The sequence below is a fragment of the Toxorhynchites rutilus genome, chromosome 2, assembly GCF_029784135.1.
Source record: "Toxorhynchites rutilus septentrionalis strain SRP chromosome 2, ASM2978413v1, whole genome shotgun sequence".
NCBI classification, from domain to species: domain Eukaryota; kingdom Metazoa; phylum Arthropoda; class Insecta; order Diptera; family Culicidae; genus Toxorhynchites; species Toxorhynchites rutilus.
In genome coordinates, this window is record NC_073745.1 from 216,594,932 (window position 1) to 216,616,875 (window position 21,944).

The 21,944-nt window shown below is 38.1% G+C and overlaps 1 protein-coding gene across 7 annotated transcripts in view; it reads left to right on the plus strand.

The window, feature by feature from the left end:
* LOC129771454 (transient receptor potential cation channel trpm) overlaps window positions 1-21,944 on the plus strand; it is a 338,130-nt gene that overhangs the window by 104,013 nt on the left and 212,173 nt on the right. The window contains exon 2 of one of the 7 annotated variants that reach the window (XM_055775113.1): window positions 11,087-11,157. The exons of the other annotated variants lie outside the window; for them this stretch is intronic. Coding sequence (XP_055631088.1) covers window positions 11,137-11,157 — 21 coding nt within the window. The 5' untranslated portion in view covers window positions 11,087-11,136. The remainder of the gene's footprint in view (window positions 1-11,086; window positions 11,158-21,944) is intronic. 7 annotated transcript variants of the gene reach the window in all.

A 21,944-nucleotide genomic window follows, 5' to 3' on the forward strand; every position in this document is an offset into this window, starting at 1 on the left:
TTTAGAGAACTCTCTTCGGGCCAGAGGAAAGCAGCCCAATATGCCAGTGAGTGATGTGTTGGCTCGGTTAGACCTTGATCACATGTCCCAAATATATGTCTTCCTAAAAGCTATCGATCTTCGTGTGTGATTGTCCTTATATCCTTATATTCTCCTTTTCCTTTTCCTTCGCGAGAAATCAAATCCCTTCTTACTAACAATAGAATAAGGTGAAATGTAGATACATATTAGATATAAGATAGGCTTAAGAATTGAGTATGATGAATGTGAGTGCGAATGTGAGTTTGAACATTGTCAACATATCCTTATATCCCTTCCTTTTCCTGAAAAAAAAATGTCACCCTCCTGAACTCGAGCAAACCGCGAGTAATCGGTTCTCTACTTCATTAACATTAGAATTAATGAAAAATGTTTACATATTCTTGTAAAAATACAGATAGGAGTTTGGCTCCTTTAAACTTATGTAACTGAGCCTGTAAAAATAAACGATTTAATAAAAAAAAAGTACGATTCCATTTTTAACCCGATTTCACCCGAGCTCCGTCATTCATTCCGTTTTCTGTAGAAGTAGAAGCGAGCGGTCGTATCTTAGCGCTAGCTTATCCAATTTAGTGGGTTGACGTGTGACTGAGACCGTCAGTCTAATTAATTTCTACTAACGAACCACAGCATAATAGCTATTGCTGGTGGCAGGCGTCAATAGGTCCGAATTTATTGCCTGCCGGGTAGTGGTTATCCGAAGTGGTCCACCCAATTAAATCCAATCACAAGGATTAGTCGTAATACAATGAATTCTCGTTGATTGCGGGTCGAATCTATCGGAGGGAAAGCACTTGTACAATGTTTGTTTACGGTAGGAACTTTGTTAAATTTTGATATCGAAAAAAAAACTTTGATCAAATAGTGATAATAGTATTGCCATAGCGCCCTCAACAGAAACTAACATTCATTCGGTTTCATGCGTTCCTCTGCCATCCAGGAAGAAAATGTGTTCACACGTTCTGAGAATACATCATAGATGTGACCTTCAGAAATGTTTGGAATGGGAGATATATGAGAATCGTTGGAAAATAATGAGTTTTCCGCAATTGTGCGGTAACGTTAGCGAAGTTGCTACGTACATATCCAACTATTGCTATTGCATGAGATTCATGCTTTTCAGTCAGTTGTTATTGTCAACATCAGCGCGACGGAAAGTTGTATAATGAATAATATTGCTGATTGCAAAATGATGAACCCATTGTATTGTTTCGAATCCACTGGAACTGTTTTAACTCCTATCACTTATCATCAGTTCATAATTGTAGCGCTATAAATTTTATTTCTCCCAAATCCGCTCAAAAAATTAGCAATAATTGCTACCGATTGTCTCCCACCGTCCCGAAATGGTCAGCAAAAATCCTATGAAAAGCAGAGGGTATTTACTCAGTACGATTAATTTCAATTTTGTTCCACAAAAGTGCGAACGGAGAGACCCATATCTGGCGAATGCTTCGTCCCAAATGATTATTTATTGAGTATGGCCGGGGAAAAGGTGCCAGGATGCTCAAATAAGTGTATTATATTTTATCACTGTCATCGCATCGCGTGACTTCATAAAGGTCAATTTGTCAGTATTATTGCTGGGGTGGCAGGCAGGCAGCAAATCTGCTCCTTCAGGGCAGTTTCAGTCTTGATTTCGATCGAATTTCACAGATTTGTTCCCACCAGCGCACTTGATGCAACAACGAGGTCGAAATTATGAGAATGTTTCGATAATTTAAAAATAAATTTATGAGTTTTTATTCGCGAAAAAATTACTATTCGATGTATTTCACACCATCATGTTATCAATTATGATTACTTTTTATTCACAAATCAACGGTTTATCACAACAATTTATATATTCCTTAACAGCTGTGCAATAAGTTAACATCGCATTATTTAAATTATTGTACAGTTCATGCCAAAGTCTGATTTAACACTTTACGGTCGGGATTATTTTTGCTTGAAAAAGCAGTGATGTATAACTTTGTGAGATTATATGCAGAATTTGTATAATTTGTGAAATCATGGAAGATGAACAAGATTTATTAATTTTTATGTAAACTTGAGATAAGTATTTACTAAAAATTGTGTTTCAATGTATTGTTTTCATATAAGAAATATATATGCTACTAGCTGACCCGGCAAACTTCGTCCCGCCCAAAATTTATTTTTCGTTATCACATTCACGTTTTCTAACGTTCATGGGTCCGATCGCAGAACTGTTCATTGATTGATCTTCTAATTCTAATTGATCTTTTTTTTGCTTGATTAGTTCTCGAGTTTTGCAGAAATTTGTGTTTCATTCGTATGGCAGCTCCCCCTTAGAGAGGGGGGAGGAGTGTCTACTCCCCATAGAATTGTTTCTTGTCCCCTAAAACCTTCACATGCCAAATTTGGCTTCATTTGCTTGATTGGTTTTCGAGGTATGTAGAAAATTGTGTTTCATTCGTATGGCAGCTCTCCCTTAGAGAAGGGAAAGGAGTGTCTAACCACCATAGAAACATTTATTGCACCCCAAAACATACACATACCAAATTTTGTTTCGTTTGCTTTATTAATTCTCGAATAATGCAGAAATTTGTGTTTCATTTGTATGGCATCCCCTCCTTAGAGAGGAGCGAGGGGTCTCGAACTTTTATAAGAACCTTCCTCGACCCCAAAAACCCCTATACACCGATTTTCATGTCGATCGGTTCAGTAGTTTTCGAGTACATGAAAATCAGACAGAGAGAAAAACAGATATATATATATATATATATATATATATATATATATATATATATATATATATATATATATATATATATATATATAGAGAGAGAGAGAGAGAGAGAGAGAGAGATGATGCGTATGATATCTTTCGAAAAAGTCTCTAAAATACAGTTCAGGTGTTCGCATGTATCTCAAAAATAATTAGTTTGACGTCTTCCGCTCTTTATCTTTTTGTTTGTACATACAGAACAATGCTCTTTGCCGCAATACATGGAGTTTTTCATTAACCTTCACCCAAGCATGAGTGACAACTTTTATTTATACTGATTATCATTATGTATTATTCATAGGAGTACCGTTTGGATTCGTGAACAAATGCACAATACATTAAAATTATTTTAGAAAATGTATGAATTGATATATAATTGCATAAAATACAAGACTACTACTTCCTTGCTGTGGTGGCTGAGAGCAGACAAACGACCGCAAAGGGTCAAAACTGAATGATGTGAACTTGGCATAACGCCACAGAACACTTGAAAATTATTATGGAAGGGAGGAAATTACGGAATATATTTAAGTAAATCCGTTTCAGGGTTAATATGGAGAATTTTCATGAAAATGAAATCTCTTGAAAAAAATTGTGTGGTCTGGTTTTTTTCACAAAATATATCCGAATACCAGGGAGGTGTTATTTTTCGTTGATTTTCAAAGTTAACATGTTCTCAGTTTTCGTTCCATATTTCTATGCGACTAGACTGGATGTATGTGACTATAATCGAATTAATTGGCAAATGTGTTATTTTTTCAAAAAAGGCTAGTAGGCTTTAATTTGATATGTCGATCATATGAATCCGTCCAGTAGTTCAAAAGTAATAAATTTTTGAAAAAAGTCAATTTTGCGAAAAAAAGGGTTTCGAGATATGTTATGTGAAAAATCCTCAGCTTTCCAGAAAAAATATAAAAAAATATAATGCCTTTAGTCCCGAGACCATGAAAACTATAGAAAACAAATAAAATCAATAATAACAAAAAACACAATTAAAATTTTCTGCAGCTGTAGTATTTTTCCAAAAAAGACCAGCTAATTGGCTTAATATATGATTTAATAAAATGATTTAATATGTCGAACATATGTCGAACATCTGAATTGGTCCAGTGGTTCGAAAGTTATGAATTTTAGAAAAAGGTCATTTTTGGCAAAAATGCGTTAAAATGGATTTTTTGGACCACTCTAAAATGGAAATGGTCACCCTAACAAAAAAATAAATAACCTAATAAACGGGTCTAATAATTTGCGATAAAGAACAAAACTACCGCTTTTGAAGAAATCCTGAGAAGCACTATATCGGTTTGGCATGGAATAGCTGCATATGAAACGGTCCAGTAGTTTAAAAGTTGCATCTATGCTGTTCGGAATATGAGTCAGTGACAAAAATAGTGTTCGGTATTTGAGACAAAAGTGATTAAACTTATTTTTAGTTTTTCACCACGAATATGTATTTGTAAATCAACTAACAACTTTCCCTTCCATGATAAACGCTAGGGAACCACGCTATAGAGGCGACTCTTCTGGCCTTCGGGCGGCGAATATCATACTAATATTTCTTCCCTTTTTCTGGTAACTCTAAGGACGTGGCCGGCGTCGTTATTGACCACTTAAAGCTCGAATCACCAAAAATTGCAAAACGAGAATGATTTGCTAGTCAAAAGGGTCATTCTGTGTGTTCTTTGTGCAATTTGGTTGGTTCAGGTCAATCACAGAGAGCAACTATGAATTGTACAGTCTACCCAAGCTCAAGCTCACGAATATGTATTTGTAAATCAATTTTATTGTAGTCAAATGAAAAATAAGGCTCTATTATATCCAAAAATCAAATTAATTACGCGAAAGAGTACCATTTTGAGTAATGAGACACTGTTCAATGGCTTAAGTGTAGCTTAAGTGTTCGGAATATGAGACAAAACGGTAAATAAGCCATCATAGGAGCAACATCGTTGCCGACGAGCGTCGAGCGGGAATGTGTTGTCTTTCTTAAGTAGGTGAAAAACGAGTATGGAGTAGAGTTTCTTTCCATAGGGGCCCTTCTCAGCACTAGAGACGAATGAACCGAAGAAGTTTAAACCAAATGTGGAATGGAATGGAATGAAATCATAGTTGCGAACGAGCTAGGAAACAAGACACAACGAACGAACTTCATTCATGCTTAATGTTGAGCTCACACACATATACACACACAGCTCGATACGGGAATGGAACGAATGGAAGATATTGCCTAACAGCAGTGTACTTTCGTTCACATTGGCTACATACCCTCGATGCAGAGGAAACCCTCTGTATCAAAGTGTGTTACGACAAAGAAGATGCCAGTAGCAAATGGAAATTTTTGGGCTAGTGCGGATATGGAAGAGTATCCAGAAATTTACCAAAAAGTTATTTAGAAAATTTCGATGCATTCTGAAAAAATATCCGAAGTGATAAACAAGCAGATGGAATAATATAATTCCGTGGTTCTGCGTCGAAAATGTGGTTGTGTCCTAGATACAATCCCATAATTACAATCAATAATTAAAACCATTTTTGAATATACAAAAATCGAAGACGAGTGCAACTGTCAAAAATTACCTGAAAATTCAGAATTGCCGAACTTGTCAGCATAAGCGAGAGACATGAATACCAACATAATGTCACAAAAAATCCGAAACCAAAAGTACCTAATCTGCGTAATCTGTAATATTCAAAAGTCGCGATACTTTTTGAACTGACCTCGTATATGATCCATTCCAGTCAACCAGTCACTTCGCCAAATGATCTTTCCGGATGCCTGGAAAGCTACTTACATCGTCCCCACCCACAAATCTGGTAGCTGCAAGATGGTGAAACATTATCGTGGTGTTACAATACTATGCTGCATTGGCAAAGTATTCGAAAGACTGGTGCACAGCGTTTTGTATAGCCTGATGTCTCCCATTATTTTTGAAGGCCATCACGGGTTCATGAGGCATCATCTACAACATTTAATGTGCTAATCTGCTCTCATGTGCTACGTTACTCCTTGTCTCGCGAAGTAGAAGAGAGAGGACAAGTTGATGCAGTATATGTTGATTTCGCGAAAGTATTCGACACGGTTCCGCATGTCCTTCTCATCGCGAAGTTGAAACCATGGGATTTCCAGATTCACTTACGAGTTGGGTTTCCTCGTACTTGTGTGGCAGAACCGCATATGTCACCCTATACTCAACTCGATTCCGTGTCTTGAACATCACATCTGGAGTACCGCAGGGCAGCGTTCTTGGGCCGATGTTGTTCAACATGTTTATTAACGACTTGTAGTTTCTGCTTTCTTCGTCTAAACTTTCATTCGCCGACGACCTAAAAATCTTCCGCACCATCGATTCGCCTTCAGATTATTATGCGCTCCAGGCAGCAGATCATCACTATGTTGGCACAGTGTAGCGACAATGGGATGCGTGTGAACAGTAATAAATGCAAAGTCATTTCCTTCAGACGTTGTCAAAGTCCTGTCAGTCATCAATACATGATGGAAACGGAAGTATTGGAACGTGTATCGTCCATCTAAGACCTTGGAGTCACAATCGACTGCAAACTCGGATTCGGTAAGCACGTGGTCGCTATAACTGCGAAAGCTTTTTTCGTACTAGGCTTCATACGACGCCACGCAGCGGAGTTTACAGATGTACTGTTTTGTCTCAAATTCCGAACACTTAAGCTTCGATGGCCAACAGTGTCTCATTACTCAAAATGGTACTCTTTCGCGAAATTAAATTGGTTTTTGGATACTATAGAGCCTTCTTTTTAATTTGGCTACAATGAAATTGATTTACAAATACACATTCATGGTGAAAAACTAAAAATATGTTTAATCACTTTTGTCTCAAATTCCGAACAGCAAAGATGCATTTTTAAAAAAAAAAATTAAACTTTTGAACTACTGGGCCGATTCATATGATCGATATATCAAATTAAAGTCAATTAGCTAGTCTTTTTTGGAAAAATTTATTTACTTTGGAAAAATGTTATACTCACAATATCGTAAATATTGATTGTATTTGCATTAAAGTTCAGTAAACTCAGATTGATAAATGATGTGTTCGCAATTTGAATCATGCGTAGAAACTTGATTCATATTCCGAACACTTATTTTCATGAAGATTTCTGCATAAAATATCGTTTTTTCATCCATTTATTGTAGATTAGTACAAATTCTAGCACTAACTATGAAAACAAAAAACAAAATAGTTGAAAAAACTACAAAAACTGACAAATTAACGATGATTGTTGTTTACAGAATTTGCTAACGTAAAAATTTAATCATTGGTTTTAACTGTCACTTTTTTGCAAATGCTCAACATTGTATATTATAGGCTGTATCGATACCGGTAAATGATGTTAAAATGAAAGCTATAACCCAAAGAATTTCAGGATTTTGATTAGTCAATTATTTATAACATTAAAGTTCAGTAAATTTACATTTGAAAATGAAGTGTTCGGAATTGAAATCATGCGTAGAAATTTTATTCATATTCCGAACACTACTTCAATATTAATTTGAATGAAGATTTCTGCATAAAATATCATTTTCTTCACTCAGATATTGTAGGTTCTTATATTCTCTAGCACTTAACATGAAAACAGCAATCAAACCAGTTGAAACTACTACAAAAACTGAAAAATGAACGATGCTTGTTTTTTACGGAACTTGCTAACGCAAACATTTTATCATTGGTTTTGACTATCACTTTTTTGCAAATTTCTAATTTTACAAATTATAGGCTGTATTGATACCTGTAAATGATGTCAAAATGAAGCCTATATGTCTGATTCTTATGGACTCGGAAATCTCGGATGTCTGATTCTTATGGACTCGGAAACTACTCTCTTAGGGGGGCTGCCATACAAATGAAACACGAATTTATGCATTACTCGATAATTAACCAAGCAAATGGAACCAAATTAGGCATATGGAAATTTTAGGGTGCAATAAATGTTTCTATGGTGGTTAGACTCTCCACCCCCTCTCTAAGGGGGTCTGCCATACAAACGAAACACAAATTTCTGCATTCGTCGAGAATTAATCAAGCAAACGAAACCAAAGTCGGCATGTGAAGGTTTTAGGGTGCAATAAATGTTTTTACGGTGGTTGGATTCTCCTCCCCCCCTCTTTTAAGGGGGGGAGGCTGCCATACAAATGAAACACGAATTTCTGCATTACTCGAGAATTAATCAAGCAAATGGAACCAAATTAGGCATATGTAGGGGTCCAATAAATGTTTCTATGGTGGTTAGACACTCCACCCCCTTCTCTAAGGAGGGGTTGCCATACAAACGAAACACAAATTTCTGCATTACTCGAGAATTAATCAAGTAAACGAAACCAAATTCGGCCTGTGAAGGTTTTAGGGTGCAATAAATATTTTTACGGTGGTTAGATACTCCACCCCCCCTTCTAAAGGGGTGCCGCCATACAAATGAAACACAAATTTCTGCATAACTCGAGAATCAATCAAGCAAACGAAACCATATTTGGCATGTGGAGGTTTTAGGATGCAATAAATGTTTCTATGGTGGTTCGACACTCCTTCCCCCTCTTTCAGGGTGGGCTGTCATACAAATGAAAAACAAATTTCTGTATAACTCGAAAATTAGTCAAGCAAATGGAGCCAAATTTGGCAAGTGAAGATTTTAGGGGGCACGAAACGTTTCTATGGTGAATGGACACTCCCCTCCCATCTCTAAGGGGAGAAGAGAGGATGGGGTCTGTCTTTATTCTATCATATTTTCTGTTTCAAACATTTATTCCATGTAACGGAGAAACATGTTATTTGCAAGTGGTTGAAAAATCTTGAACGAGAATTGTGTCTGAAAATAATCTTATAATCTATTGATGAGTTTTGGTAGAAGTACTAGGAATTTTTTAGTGAAAGGTACGGGGTCGATTAGAAGATCAATCAATGAATAATTCTGCGATTGGACTCATGGACTTGCGCTTAGTAAGAAAACTTGAATGTTTGAATGTATTCATAACAAAAAACAAATTTTGGGCGAGACGAAGTTTACCGGGTTAGCTAGTTCATATTTAAAAATGAAGTGTTTGGAATTTGAGACTGTTCGGAATATGAGACAAAACGGTAAATGCACTGAAAACACTTTATTGTTCGCTAGTTTGTAGCATGCTGGAGTATGCTGCGCCTGTTTGGTCCCCTTAGCACACTGCTCCTGTTATATCTATCGAGCGGGTTCAGAAAATATTTTGCGCTTCGCTCTTAGGCTACTTCCTTGGAACGATGCAACCAACCTTCATCCGTACCCAGACAGATGCCAGCTCATGGGACTGGAAACACTATCAGCTAGACGAGTCCACGATGCAGCGATTATTTATATTCGACATTCTCAGAGAATCTATGGACTGTGCTGAATTGCTCGCACAGATCCCGTTCTACATTCCTCCTTGACGATTTCGGAACTCCTCACTATTAGCAGTGCCATACCATAGAACGAACTATGGCTATAACAATCCGTTCGATTCTTGCCTTCGCCAGTTCAATTTTCTTTGTCACGAGTACGACTTTAGCCTGACGAAAAACGCATTTTAAAATAGAATAAGAAGTTTATCATAGTTTTAAGAAATTACAGTCTGTGCGACTGTTAATAAATACATTATTCATGTACAAAAAAAAAAACATATCTCGAAAATGTAAACAAACTTTTCATTGTTTTTTTTTTCGTTTGAGAACTTAACCATCTATCAATACATTAACAAAAACTACTAACAATACAAAAAAAAAACACATAAAAATCATGTTGAAAAAGGGGCTTCACTCATAATGCTTAACTTTTTCGATAGACGCTTTCGATGCAAAAGGATCTAACTTCAATTGGATCTAATGAAAAAAATATGCTCTTTTATTATTGAATGCATTCGTTTTATATATTTTGTCTACTTCGAATGTTTTTTTCATTGATTTTTCGTACAATAAAGTATCAATAATTGAAGCATATTTTTTGCTTCTGTTGATACGACATTATGATTACAATTATTAATTAATTATTGTTACTGTTTGAAAATGGATTTGAATGAAGGAATTGAAATGTCATAAACATTTTTCTCGAAACTGTCACATTCGAAAGAGGCCCTAATGACGTGCAAAAAGATAAATTCACTATTTATCGTCAATAGATAAGGAAACATGCATCTTCATAAGTTTAATTAGCCCTCCTATGCTCGCGCACCGGGTAAATTACATGGGTTTTTCAATTCAATTAAATAAATACCAATAACGCCTAAAAAGTATAGAATAGCAGTATTTCAGAGGCACGCACGGTCTGTGACACCCTGCGCCAGTATACAAGTTATGATCTTGCGCAAGAGTACAGGCGGGTTAAAAGCGAGTAATACAGTTTTGAATTAAATTATTGAAAAAGAACATTGCATGTCACCTGCACCTGCACGAAAATTGAAGGATTCTACAGTATGCATTTTTACCCACGAACAAAAGTCCATACGCCCATTGATTACTGACATTTACTAGCTTCAACCGGTGTATGTCATTTCGCAATGTTTTGCTTTACTGATCTTTTCAAATTGCTTCCATTTGCTCCAATATGCCCTCGACTATCGATTGTGTTTGCTTTAGTATTTCTTTCAAACACTCTATATTGATTTATTGATAGGAACGGTCAATATATAAATTGAATCAAAATAAAAGGTTAGCAAAACAGTGGGAGAAAAAACAGATGGGCTGACTCCAGTTTCTTCTCCTCTCCGATGGCAATAATGACGGTTAGGAACATGGTTGTCTCAATGTAACAGCACTCGCTTCAGTTTCTAATATGTATTCAGTACTTAAGGTTTGTCGGTGTTCTTGAACGGAACGTTCAGAGAGTGCCATGTGTCTTTCTACTTCTACGAGATGCTTCTTTGAACATGCCACCGTGGAACACAAATACGAGTGGTAAGCGAACCCTAAACTCCATTCACTCCCAGCATCAACGCAGCTAACCACGGGAGCATCCAGATTGCAATTGATTAATTATTCAAGAACATTTAGCAAATTGACTGTCGCAACACAGTTGTCGATTCAATTGCGGCTTCGTTCGATTTGCCAATATTCTGCTTTAGTTTGTGGGAAATTTACTGTATGGTAGAATGGATTGTTGATAATTGCTATTTTCAATAGAGAGGCTATACGAACCTGAGAAAAAAAAAGTGTGTTACAAACAGGTGGCAAATATTGATTAGAGCGAATTCGAACGATTTATTTACTTGAAAACTATATAAATTTGAAAAATGTTGTTTTCATTGATTAAATTGTTATTATTTTCCAGGATTATGACTGTACACTTCGAGCTTATATTGATGATTTTGAACTGTGAAAATGGTGTATTACAGTTTCTTGGTAAGGCAGGCAATTTATTATATTTAAATTTTGATTTGAATAATTTAGAAGAAAATAAAATTATTATACAATATAAAGTCTACTATAGTAAAAACATTGCCACATTTCATTGGTTCGATTCCTTATTACCGAGAGGATTGCATGGAGAATAACGAAACATGCGGTGACTGTAGATGAAAAGATGTAGATAAAAGTAGTAATTCACTTACAGTCTATTGCGTATGTCATCAAAACTCAATTTCCGTCAATTAGCGAGGACATAAAAGGCTCATAAAAATGAGGCTTCGAAATACCGAAAATTTGTTAAACAATCGGTTATCAATATGCGCGGAAAACACGATAATTACGATTTCCCCGAAATTCGACGAGCGAACATCCTGTTTGTTGTATGAAATGCACAGCAACCGCTCAAGCGTTTGTTTTCCAATAACAATTCACATTCATGGAAATTCAATTCACCAAATTCTAGTGAGACACCGATGATCAGTATGGTCGGCATTGGTTGATGAATTTTGCAGTATCATTTGATTTCGTTATTCATCCAACCGTATTTTCGCGAAGGAAACAAATGAGAGCGGAAGCCGATAATTTCTGAATTATTTTGTTTGGCAAATTAACTAAATATGTACAAAAGTAATATTTGTGAACAGCGCCATTTCCACTAGTCTATCATTAAATTATAATTATCTGCTTCGCTTATTTCCCCGAAGGTAACTGCACACTCATTAACGAGCGTTAGCTACAATTGCATGGTATAAAACCGATCCCAAAGGAGTGGACCGACCATCCAGTAGGACAAACCCGATGTTTCCCGTGCATTGTCTCTGTGCGATGCCTGCAGCAGCAGTTTTGTTCATCCACCACCGAACGGGAAATAAAACGGGAAAAAAGTTTGTCTCCAACCATATCCGTGAAACATTCCCATTTGAAAATCTCTGCAGGGAAGTATTATGGGTGGTGTGTATGGAAAACTTAACGGCGTCATACAAACAAGATAATAACTGTCATTATCGTAATGTTCCCATGCACAATCACTCTGGCGCGAAACGCAACCACCAGCTTTTGCGTTGGGGCCTGAAAAGTATCCTGCGGCGACGATACAGGCTTCGGAAATGTGGTTGATATCGGGCACCGAGGGTAATTCAATTTGATTGAATATAACATTCAATTAAATTAAGTTGTGATGGTAACAAGTTTTGCCAAGAATTTGTTAATTGACCATTTCAAATCCAAATTAATTTTATGTTAACCACTCACAAAATCGTTGAATTTCGTACGCAAATAATTATTGGTACAAATTTGCCGAAATGAAGAGACGCAGTTTGTAATGTCATTCTCCAGCGATTGTGGTTATCTGCTCTTCATTGCTACAAGAACTGCCAGCGGAAAATCGGTTTATAGTTGAAGAGCATTGCCGGTCACTTGACCTACGGTGCACCATGAGCTTACCGCGCCTCTGTTTCTGCATGGTATATAGTGGATGCTCTCGACCCAGAACAAGTTTTTACTTTTGTGTATAGTTCCGTTACTGTAAATCCAATCAGATTTCCATTGACCATTGGGGCATGACCGAGTGCACTGAAAGTGGAATGGAAAGCAGAGCAGGCAGCCGTTATTGCTTCCTGCTGCAATTATTATTGTTTCGCCGTGTGGACGATGAAGAACAATATTTTGCATTCATCCAAACTTTCGTCATTCGTTGGTGGGAAATATGTTTATTATTCAAATCGGAGCAGAGTTCAGCGAAAATGTGGGGAGAAAAACGTTTGCTTTCATTCTGCCAGCGAAAGGAACCGCTGGAATCAAGTGCCCACCTGTGAAATATGCATGAATGAAAAATAACATCGAATATGTTCCAGTTAACCGTAGCATTTCTCAGCGTTTGAAATCGTTTGACTCTTGTTATGTTGTGAATGCTATTCATTAAGGTGCCAATGAAAATGGTCATCTCGAATTTCAAAAAGTTACCCCATTAAAAATGTTCACCCCCTCGAAAAAACACCCTATGCTAAATATCAGCTCAATCGGACTTAAGGGAGAGTGGCACAAAGCGGTCAAAGTTTGAGTTTTTTGAAAATCGAAAAATCACCCAAGGGGAAAATCGGGGTTTTCGAAAAAAAAATTTTGATGCTAAATGTCTTAACATTGCAGGAACCTCGAGATCTAGTGACATATCGAAAGAAATTTTTTTGTCAAACGAAACGGAAAGTATGGTTTTGGGTGCCAATAAAAATAATCATCTCGATTTTTCATTCGGAACTTGCTACGACATGTTGATTTGCACGATAATATACCCTATGCAAAATGTTAGCTCATTCGGACTTTATTTACTGGTGTCACAAACGTTAAAATTTGAGTTTTTTTTGAAAAACGAAAAATCACGAGAAAATCGAGCAAATGCAATCCTGGCACGCGAACCAAATAACTTATAACATTTCAGTAAGACATTCAAGATGCTTGGTATTCCCCAAATAATTTTTGGCGCACAACCTTAACGCCTGCTTCGCCATAACGTTAGTTTAATGCATTGATGCCTTCTAAAAGGCGCCAACGAAGCCCTTATGATGACGGAAAACAAACAATGTTAACTGCTTGGAAAAAGCCTTAATTATGCCACACAGCTTGTACTCTGTCGTAACACCTATCGATGCGAATTCGCTGATGAGTTTGTCAAGAGCGACCGCCTTCACCACCAGCGAGGGGAGCTTGATTTTGGTTGCTGTCTGGGTAACGGCACTTACATTTTCGACCGACGCGCCGAAGTCGCCTACTTCGCTGTTGTTTGATGCGGTGTCACACTCGCGAAGGCTCGGTTCAGTGCGAGCGCTTTTCTCTGCACCAACATCACGTGCATCATTAGATGACGCTTGCCTCGAAATTTTATTGCGTTCGTTTTTTGCAGGGCTCGAGCCTGCCTTCTTCTTCTTCTTCTTCTTGCTCATCACACAGTGTCCAATTTATGACGCGGAAAAAAACACACGATACGAATAACGCGAAAAACGAACAGAAACACCAAACGACGATATCCAAGTTGGATTACCACTGGTGGGGTCCAATCTTAGATCGAAGCGCAGCGAAAGCAAAGTGAACTGGATTGCTCAACAGTTCGATGCCGAATGAAAGTTTGCCTCAGCGAGATTCACTGTTTATACTCTAGGCAAGTATTCCCCTTCATTCTTCTACTTTTTCTTTGTTCACGGAGACTTTAAATCCTACGATTTCCCCTTCGTTGGTCGTCGATAAGTTGCTCGTTATTGACAGCTCTGTTCGGGAAAGCACACAATGGGCAGAACAAATGTATGAGAAAATGGAAACGCTTAAAGTTTTCATAAATTTGAACCATTTACAAACCAGGGGATTCTAATGTATAGCATATTAAACAAATCTTACGGAATTTCCAATTCGTTTAGTATGTAATTCACCAAAATCCGTTCGCGGCAAACATAGTTATTACTGTTAACTTTATTTCATAAAAACGTGACCTGTTTTCTGATTTGGCACTCTTAATGAAAGACGTAGTTCTACGTCAAAATCGAGATGACACTAGATCTCGACGTTTCATGCAATTTCAAGACATTTGGCTTGAATAAACATTTGTAACCAAGGAAACGACCCAACATTTGTTAACTCTATTAGACAAGAAGTTCTTGACCTAACACTGTGCAGTTCTAAACTATCAGTTCAGATACAAAATTGGCATGTGACAAAAGAAGAATCTCTATCTGATCATAAACATATAATGTTTAATTATGATTCTGGTGATCTTTTGATCGAACAATTCAGAAATCCGAGAAAAACAAATTGGGATAGTTACTGAAGCAAAAAAAACTTCAAGCAAGGATGCATCTTGGTGGAACAAAAACTTGAAAGGCTTATAAAATTGTCTAGAAAACTCTTCATCAAAGCAAAAAATACCTGTGATTGGACAGATTACAAAAACAGAATATAACAAAGAAATTCGTAAGTCTAAGAGAAGGGATTGGAAGTTCACCTGCGAACAGGTAGAAAGTTTACCTGTTGTAGCAGGACTTCATAAAGGATCACACCTACGGACTTGGTAGTCTGAAAAAAGGAAATGGTCAATATACAACCGATTCCCAGGAAGCACTTAGTATCATGATGGAAACACACTTCCCAAGCTCAATCCAATTGATTTCCGGACACGCACAGGTCTTCAATACAGCTCAATCTTGTCTAATCAGAGACGAGAAAAGAGCTAGTGAATTGGCTAGGGTGGTCTTCACGAAAGCAAGGGTTGAGCGACTCCCAAAGCATATAGACCAATTAGTCTAATATCTGTCATCTTAAAAATTATGGAAAAGGTCATTGATCTCCATATCAAATCATCATATTTGAATAGGAGACCATTGAACAAATTTCAATTTGCCTACCAAGGAAATAAATCAACTGAAACAGCGCTTCACACGTTAATTTCAAATATAGAGAAGTCTTTTGATGCTAAAGAAATCTCACTTACAGCTTTTCTTGATATTGATAATGCATCCTACAACTCTATACATAAAGCAATGTAGTTTTGACATGTGCATCACCAACTGGATACATGCCATTCTAACCAACCGACTAATAATAGCTAAATTAGAAGGATCTACTCTAAGAACGAAACAAACTAGAGGTTGCCCTCAAGGCAAAGTTCTGTCTCCTCTGTTGTGGTCCCTAGTTGTCGACGATATTGATGTTTACGTTTGGCCCACGTCGGTCCCAGCGAATCGATAGTGGACTTTTCCAAATATCATTTTGTAAATTTGTTGTGGCCGTTCCTAATGCCGACGCTCTTCAAACGAAAAGTCTACTGTCGGTCCAGCTAGATCGGACCGATGTGGGGCTTAACGAGTTAATAACCTAGCTAATTTAGGATACGAAGTCATTGGTTTTACTGATGACATGATCATCTTAGTGAGGGGTAAATGTGAGTATACTATTTCCAATAGAACGCAAACAGCCCTTATAAACGCACTCTAAAGGTGCAACTTGGAAGGACTAAGTGGTAATCCTTCAAAAACAGTCATAATTCCATTTGCCAGAAAAAGAAAGCATAAGATTCCACCTCTTAGATTGGGAGATGTACAATTGGAGCTTTCGAAACGAACCAAATATTTAGGTGTCATGCTTGACCAAAAACTAAATTGGAACGACCAACTGGAGTATGCAATATCTAAAGACCAGACTGCGCTCTGGAGTTGTAGTAGTATATTCGGGAAAAAGTGGAGACCAAAACCGAGAATGATTCACTGAATTTACTCGGCAATGGCGAAACCCAGACTAACATATGCTTCGCTAGTGTGGTGGCCTAAAACTACACAAATATCAGCTCAGAAAAAGCTCGATAAACCACAACGTCTGGCATGCTTATCAATAACTGGAGCAATGCCTAGCGCACCTTCCAAAGCCCTAGATGCTCTTTTATACCTTCTACCTTTGCACCAATATGTGCAACTTGAAGCGGAAAAAGGTGCTCGTAGGCTGAAACGTATAAAACATTTTCTAGAAGGAGATCTCACAGGGCATTTACAAATCCTGAAAGATTTTCAACTGAACACTATAGTAAGCATGAATGAAAATTGGATGGAAACAAAGACTAACTTCAGTGTTCCCTTCAAAGTGATTGAATTCAATCGCAACGGATGGAAAGAAGGTGGTCCCAAAACTCGTCCAGGATCACTCGTGTTTTATACCGATGGATCTAAAATCGGTAAATCTACGGGAGCTGGTATTACTGGACCAGGAATCGACATGTCAATTTCAATGGGACAGTGGCCTACAGTTTTTCAAGCAAGCTAACATGTACATATATTTGTTTGACTAGAAAATACAGGTATGCCAAAATCTGTATCTTCTCAGATAGCCAAGCAGCTCCTAATGCAGTAAAAGCATACACATGTCAGTCAAAGCTAGAAATTGTGTTTTCGAAAACCCCTATTTGGTGGGTAAAACCCCCTTTGGTGATTTTTCGATTTTCAAAAAACTCAAACTTTGACCGCTTTGCGCCACTCTCCCTTAAGTCCGACTGAGCTGAAATTCGGCATAGGGTATTTTTCGAGGTGGTGAACATTTTGTATAGGGTAACCTTTTGAAATTTTTGGGTCGATTTTTTCTCATACATTCATTGCACCCTACTGTTCATCCATCTCGAACAAAAGCATGATTTCACCTTAGATAACCAAATACACCGGGGTCTGACAGATAACACATTGGTGAACAAATGAAAAACACAAAGTTGTTTGTTAATTTCTAGAATACACTGATTTGAATTAGCGAATGAGTCATAAGTCTTCTTCTTGAAGACACGGGATCAGATAAGTAGCGGGACTAAATAAAAACATGTTTCGTGAAAAAGTTTTTTAAATACAATTCCTTATTGAATTTTCACAAGCCAATGTGCGTTTGAGGTGTGAAACAATTAGATAGATAGTGGCTCTTCATCTTGAATTTTTCTCAATATTCCCGGAACTCTCGCCATCATAGTCTGGACCACTTTGAGGTCCACTTTTCTGGGTCATTAGATGATACGAGACGTGAGTTTTTGTGCTGTAGTGGCATCCCAACTATTTTCCCACATCGACTGGAACAGTATTGCCCAATATTGCTCGACTGGCAGAACCAGTGCGGCCTCAGGCTATTACACGTTTGCTACCTACCACCGTTATCATTTTGATAACGGATAAAATCAACAATTCGTACGGGTCATTTAATCATATACAAACAATCTCCAACTAACGGTATAGAATCCGACGCAGTACGTTCTGTTCAATATTTCTTTTCTGCATTGCTTCTGATCGTCGGCACAAGCTCTGCACTATGCTTGCTTCCTGCATATTCCCAGAATATATTCTGGGGCAACTAATTTTGCACGTCCGTTCAACATAGTAGCAAAATAGAAACTAAAGTTAGCAAACGTGTATTTTTCCCGCGAGAACAACCATCTTCAGCTGTTCTTCGTTCACAGTTCTTAGTTCATTCGCCTTTAGCCTATATTTATAGATTACTAGTTGTCCCGGCAAACTTCGTCCCGCCGAAATTTGTTTTGCCTCCTCCCCACCTTAGAAAGTGGGAGGAATGTCTATCCAACATAAAAACATTTATTCCCCCTAAAACCTCCCCACGCCAAATTTGGGTTCATTTGCTTGATTAATTCTCGAGTTATACTAAAATTTGTGTTTCATTTGTATATAATCGAATCCTGTATATAATCGAGTGAACAGATTTTTTTTATTCGTTTTTATGCATATACGTTTCGTTTTTCGAATATAGAAGAATAATTTAATTTTTGATTCATCACCCCTAAGTCAAGAACCACCTTTCTCACATGAAAAAATATATCCAAAATATCTCAGGGGGGTAATAGACGATCATTTTTGATGAAAAAAAATCCTGCTACGTCCCTAAAAAATGTATTAGATGCACAACTATGCTCTCACTGTTGTTATCATGAAAATGTTTCTTTATTGCGTAAACAAATGGTTACAAATGAATCATTCAATATATTGGCCAATTTGTTTGTCTTCCTTCTGCCGGAACTCAAATCTTCGTTTTTTGAGGTTATCCACGAACCAATCCATTTTTGGATGTCTTCATTAAATCGACCAGCATATTCTGCTTGACAAACAGCGGGAGCTTAATTATGTACATGATAAAGGGTGTGTCACATCAAATTGCATCACGGAAAAAACGCTGTAGAAATTCGCCCAGTAGACCGATCCTTTTGAAAATTTTAGACAGTAAAATAAAAACTATTAAACAACTTTTGGCATTTTCTTTTTATTCATACTTCGAGCCCAAGCCCGTATGCTCGCACCTTCCTCTTTACCCCGTCCATAAGGTTCTGTACAACGTCAGGTTGTAGTTTTTTTTTTTTGAACAGAAATCCATTTTCTCTTGAAGTCCGCCTCCGATTTGACAACTTTTGGGTTCTTCCGGAGGGCCTGCTTCATAATCGCCCAATATTTCTCTATTGGGCGAAGCTCCGGCGCGTTGGGCGGGTTCATTTCCTTTGGCACGAAGGTGACCCCGTTCGCTTCGTACCACTCCAACACGTCCTTTGAATAGTGGCACGAAGCGAGATCCGGCCAGAAGATGGTCTGGCCCTCGTGCTGCTTCAATAGTGGTAGTAGGCGCTTCTGTAGGCACTCCTTAAGGTAAACCTGCCCGTTTACCGTGCCGGTAAACGCAGATCGCTTGCCACACCATGTACTTTTTGGCAAACTTGGATAGTTTCTGCTTGCGAATCTCCTCCGGAACGTTGAATTTGTCCTCTGCGGAGAAGAACAACAGGCCCGGCAGCTGACGAAAGTCCGCTTTGACGTAGGTTTCGTCGTCCATTACCAGGCAATGCGGCTTCGTCAGCATTTCAGTGTACAGCTTCCGGGCTCGCGTCTTCCCCACCATGTTTTGCCTTTCGTCGCGGTTAGGAGCCTTCTGAACCTTGTATGTACGCAGGCCCTCCCGCTGCTTGGTCCGCTGGACGAATGAACTTGACAAATTCAGCTTATTGGCGAGATCCCGGACCGAACTTCTCGGATCACGTCTAAACTGCTTAACTACGCGCTTGTGATCTTTTTCACTGACGGAGCATCCATTTTTGCCGTTCTTCACCTTCCGGTCGATGATGAGGTTCTCGAAGTATCGTTTTGGTACTCTGCTGACCGTGGATTGGACGATTCCCAGCATCTTACCGATGTCCCGATGTGACAACTCCGGATTCTCGAAATGAGTGCACAGGATTAATTCACGACGCTCTTTTTCGTTCGACAACATTTTTCCAAATTTACGAAAAATTGACAGTGAAGCATGGCCAACGTGATCTATACACTCTTATCTGATTATAAGCGAAAGCTGAAGATATAATTCCTAAAAATTAAATTTCTACAGCGTTTTTTCCGTGATGCAATTTGATGTGACACACCCTTTATGAAATCAGAAAACAGGGCACGTTTTCATGAAATAGAAATAGTAAATTGAGCGTTTGTTCTACGGACAATAAGGACAGAGAAAATATTGCAATTCAAGCCCCACGCTATTCTCAATTTCACCGCATTCATGATTCATCAGTTATCCAGCCAGTGACGCGACGGTATCGAGGTTTTCCAGGTAACCCTTCTTATGGTTTTCCAAATTAGTCTTTTTCAAGACTAGAGAAATTTTAAAGCCTCTATAATTCAAACCATGATCATCATTATTCAAGCCACAGTCTCGGTCCAGCTATATAGCAGACAGCAGTACATAAATGCTTTAGCCAGACACAGCTGATTAGCTGGATACAAAGAATGAATGGAAGATACATATCGCACACATTGATGCAAATTTGTTGGTGAAGGCACCACGGCTGTTTTCATGCCGTCTGGTGTAGAACGCTTCTGTATTTTTCACCTAATCTGTTTTTCAGCATCAGAGCAGCATCAGAGTGTTTCGTTCAGGGTGCAAGGATTTGCGCTGTAATACCTATTTGCCGTTTGAACGAAGTGGTATGACAATCACTTTTGTAAGGTGAAGATGTATGAGTGATGTTTGTTACTTATAGACTCAAAAACTTTTTTTCCATAGCTCAAAAACTGCTTTGAAGGCATCTTGTTGAAATCACAAAAACCTATAAATGTTGGTGAAATCACAAAAATCTATAAATATGCTTGAAGGTTCATCGGAGTCAAGATTGGTCAGTGGTTGATGCATGTCTTCGGATGACCATTAAAGCACTATAAATATTATTTTCGCCCTGGCCACCCTCAGTTTCTATTTTGCTTCCATGTGAACGGACGTGCAAAACTTTACGCCTGTAAATGCCTTCTCAGAATATGCGCGAAGCGAGCATAATGCAGAGCTTGCGTTGACGGGCAGAAGTGAAGCAGAAGAGAAATATGAAATATGACGCACCGAGTCGGTTTTCATAGCGTTATGCGTCGTCAAATAGATAATGGTGTTGAGAGATCGAATATATAATCGCTTCGGACCGCACTGTGTCTAACACGAGAAGAATACTTACGGTGAATAATGAGTGCGCTATGTGCATTGGCAAAAAAAAACAAATCTAGTGTATTGTTCTCGCGAGAGTAAGAATGATTCATGAATCACCAATTTTTAACATCTTCTACAAAACCATGCAAACCCATTTGTCGTTTTCAAGGCCACCAGAACTTCCGACTAAATTATTTTAAAAATTTTGATGCATTCTACAAAGATATCCGAAGTAATCAAAAGTGAATTGATTTTTATAATTGTGCCAGTCATGTTTCTTGTTAAAACAAGCCGTCGAGAATTTAAATCATGAAATAATATCCTGAAAACACCAGCTTGTAAATTAAAGTTAATTAGAAATATTAAACTTGAATATGCGCAAATTTCGAACTAAGAAACACACCGCAATGAATCAACTTATAAATTGATTCCCGGTAACGATGCTGGCAGTATTGCAATTTTTCCCACACAACGAAAATTCCACCCACATTGATACCAAACTTCAAGAATAAACTTTAACAACTTTTCTCTGCCCGTCCCAAATTTTGCTTAATCTAACCGAAAACTAACTTCCCAAACGAAGCTTCTGAATGCAGCGCGTGGGAGTATATAGCTAGTACCCGAAGGCGAACGAGCTCACTATTCCGCATATTTTATGACATTATGCCCAATGCATGCACAGTGGAGGAACGCCCCACGAGTCTTATCCGCAGAAGCACTTCAGGGCAGCGACCTGATGAGGATAAATGAACTACGGGAGCATTCCGCCGCGCGACTTCCGCTCTTCGGTCGTTGTTGGTTGCTACCGTGCGACGCGCGGA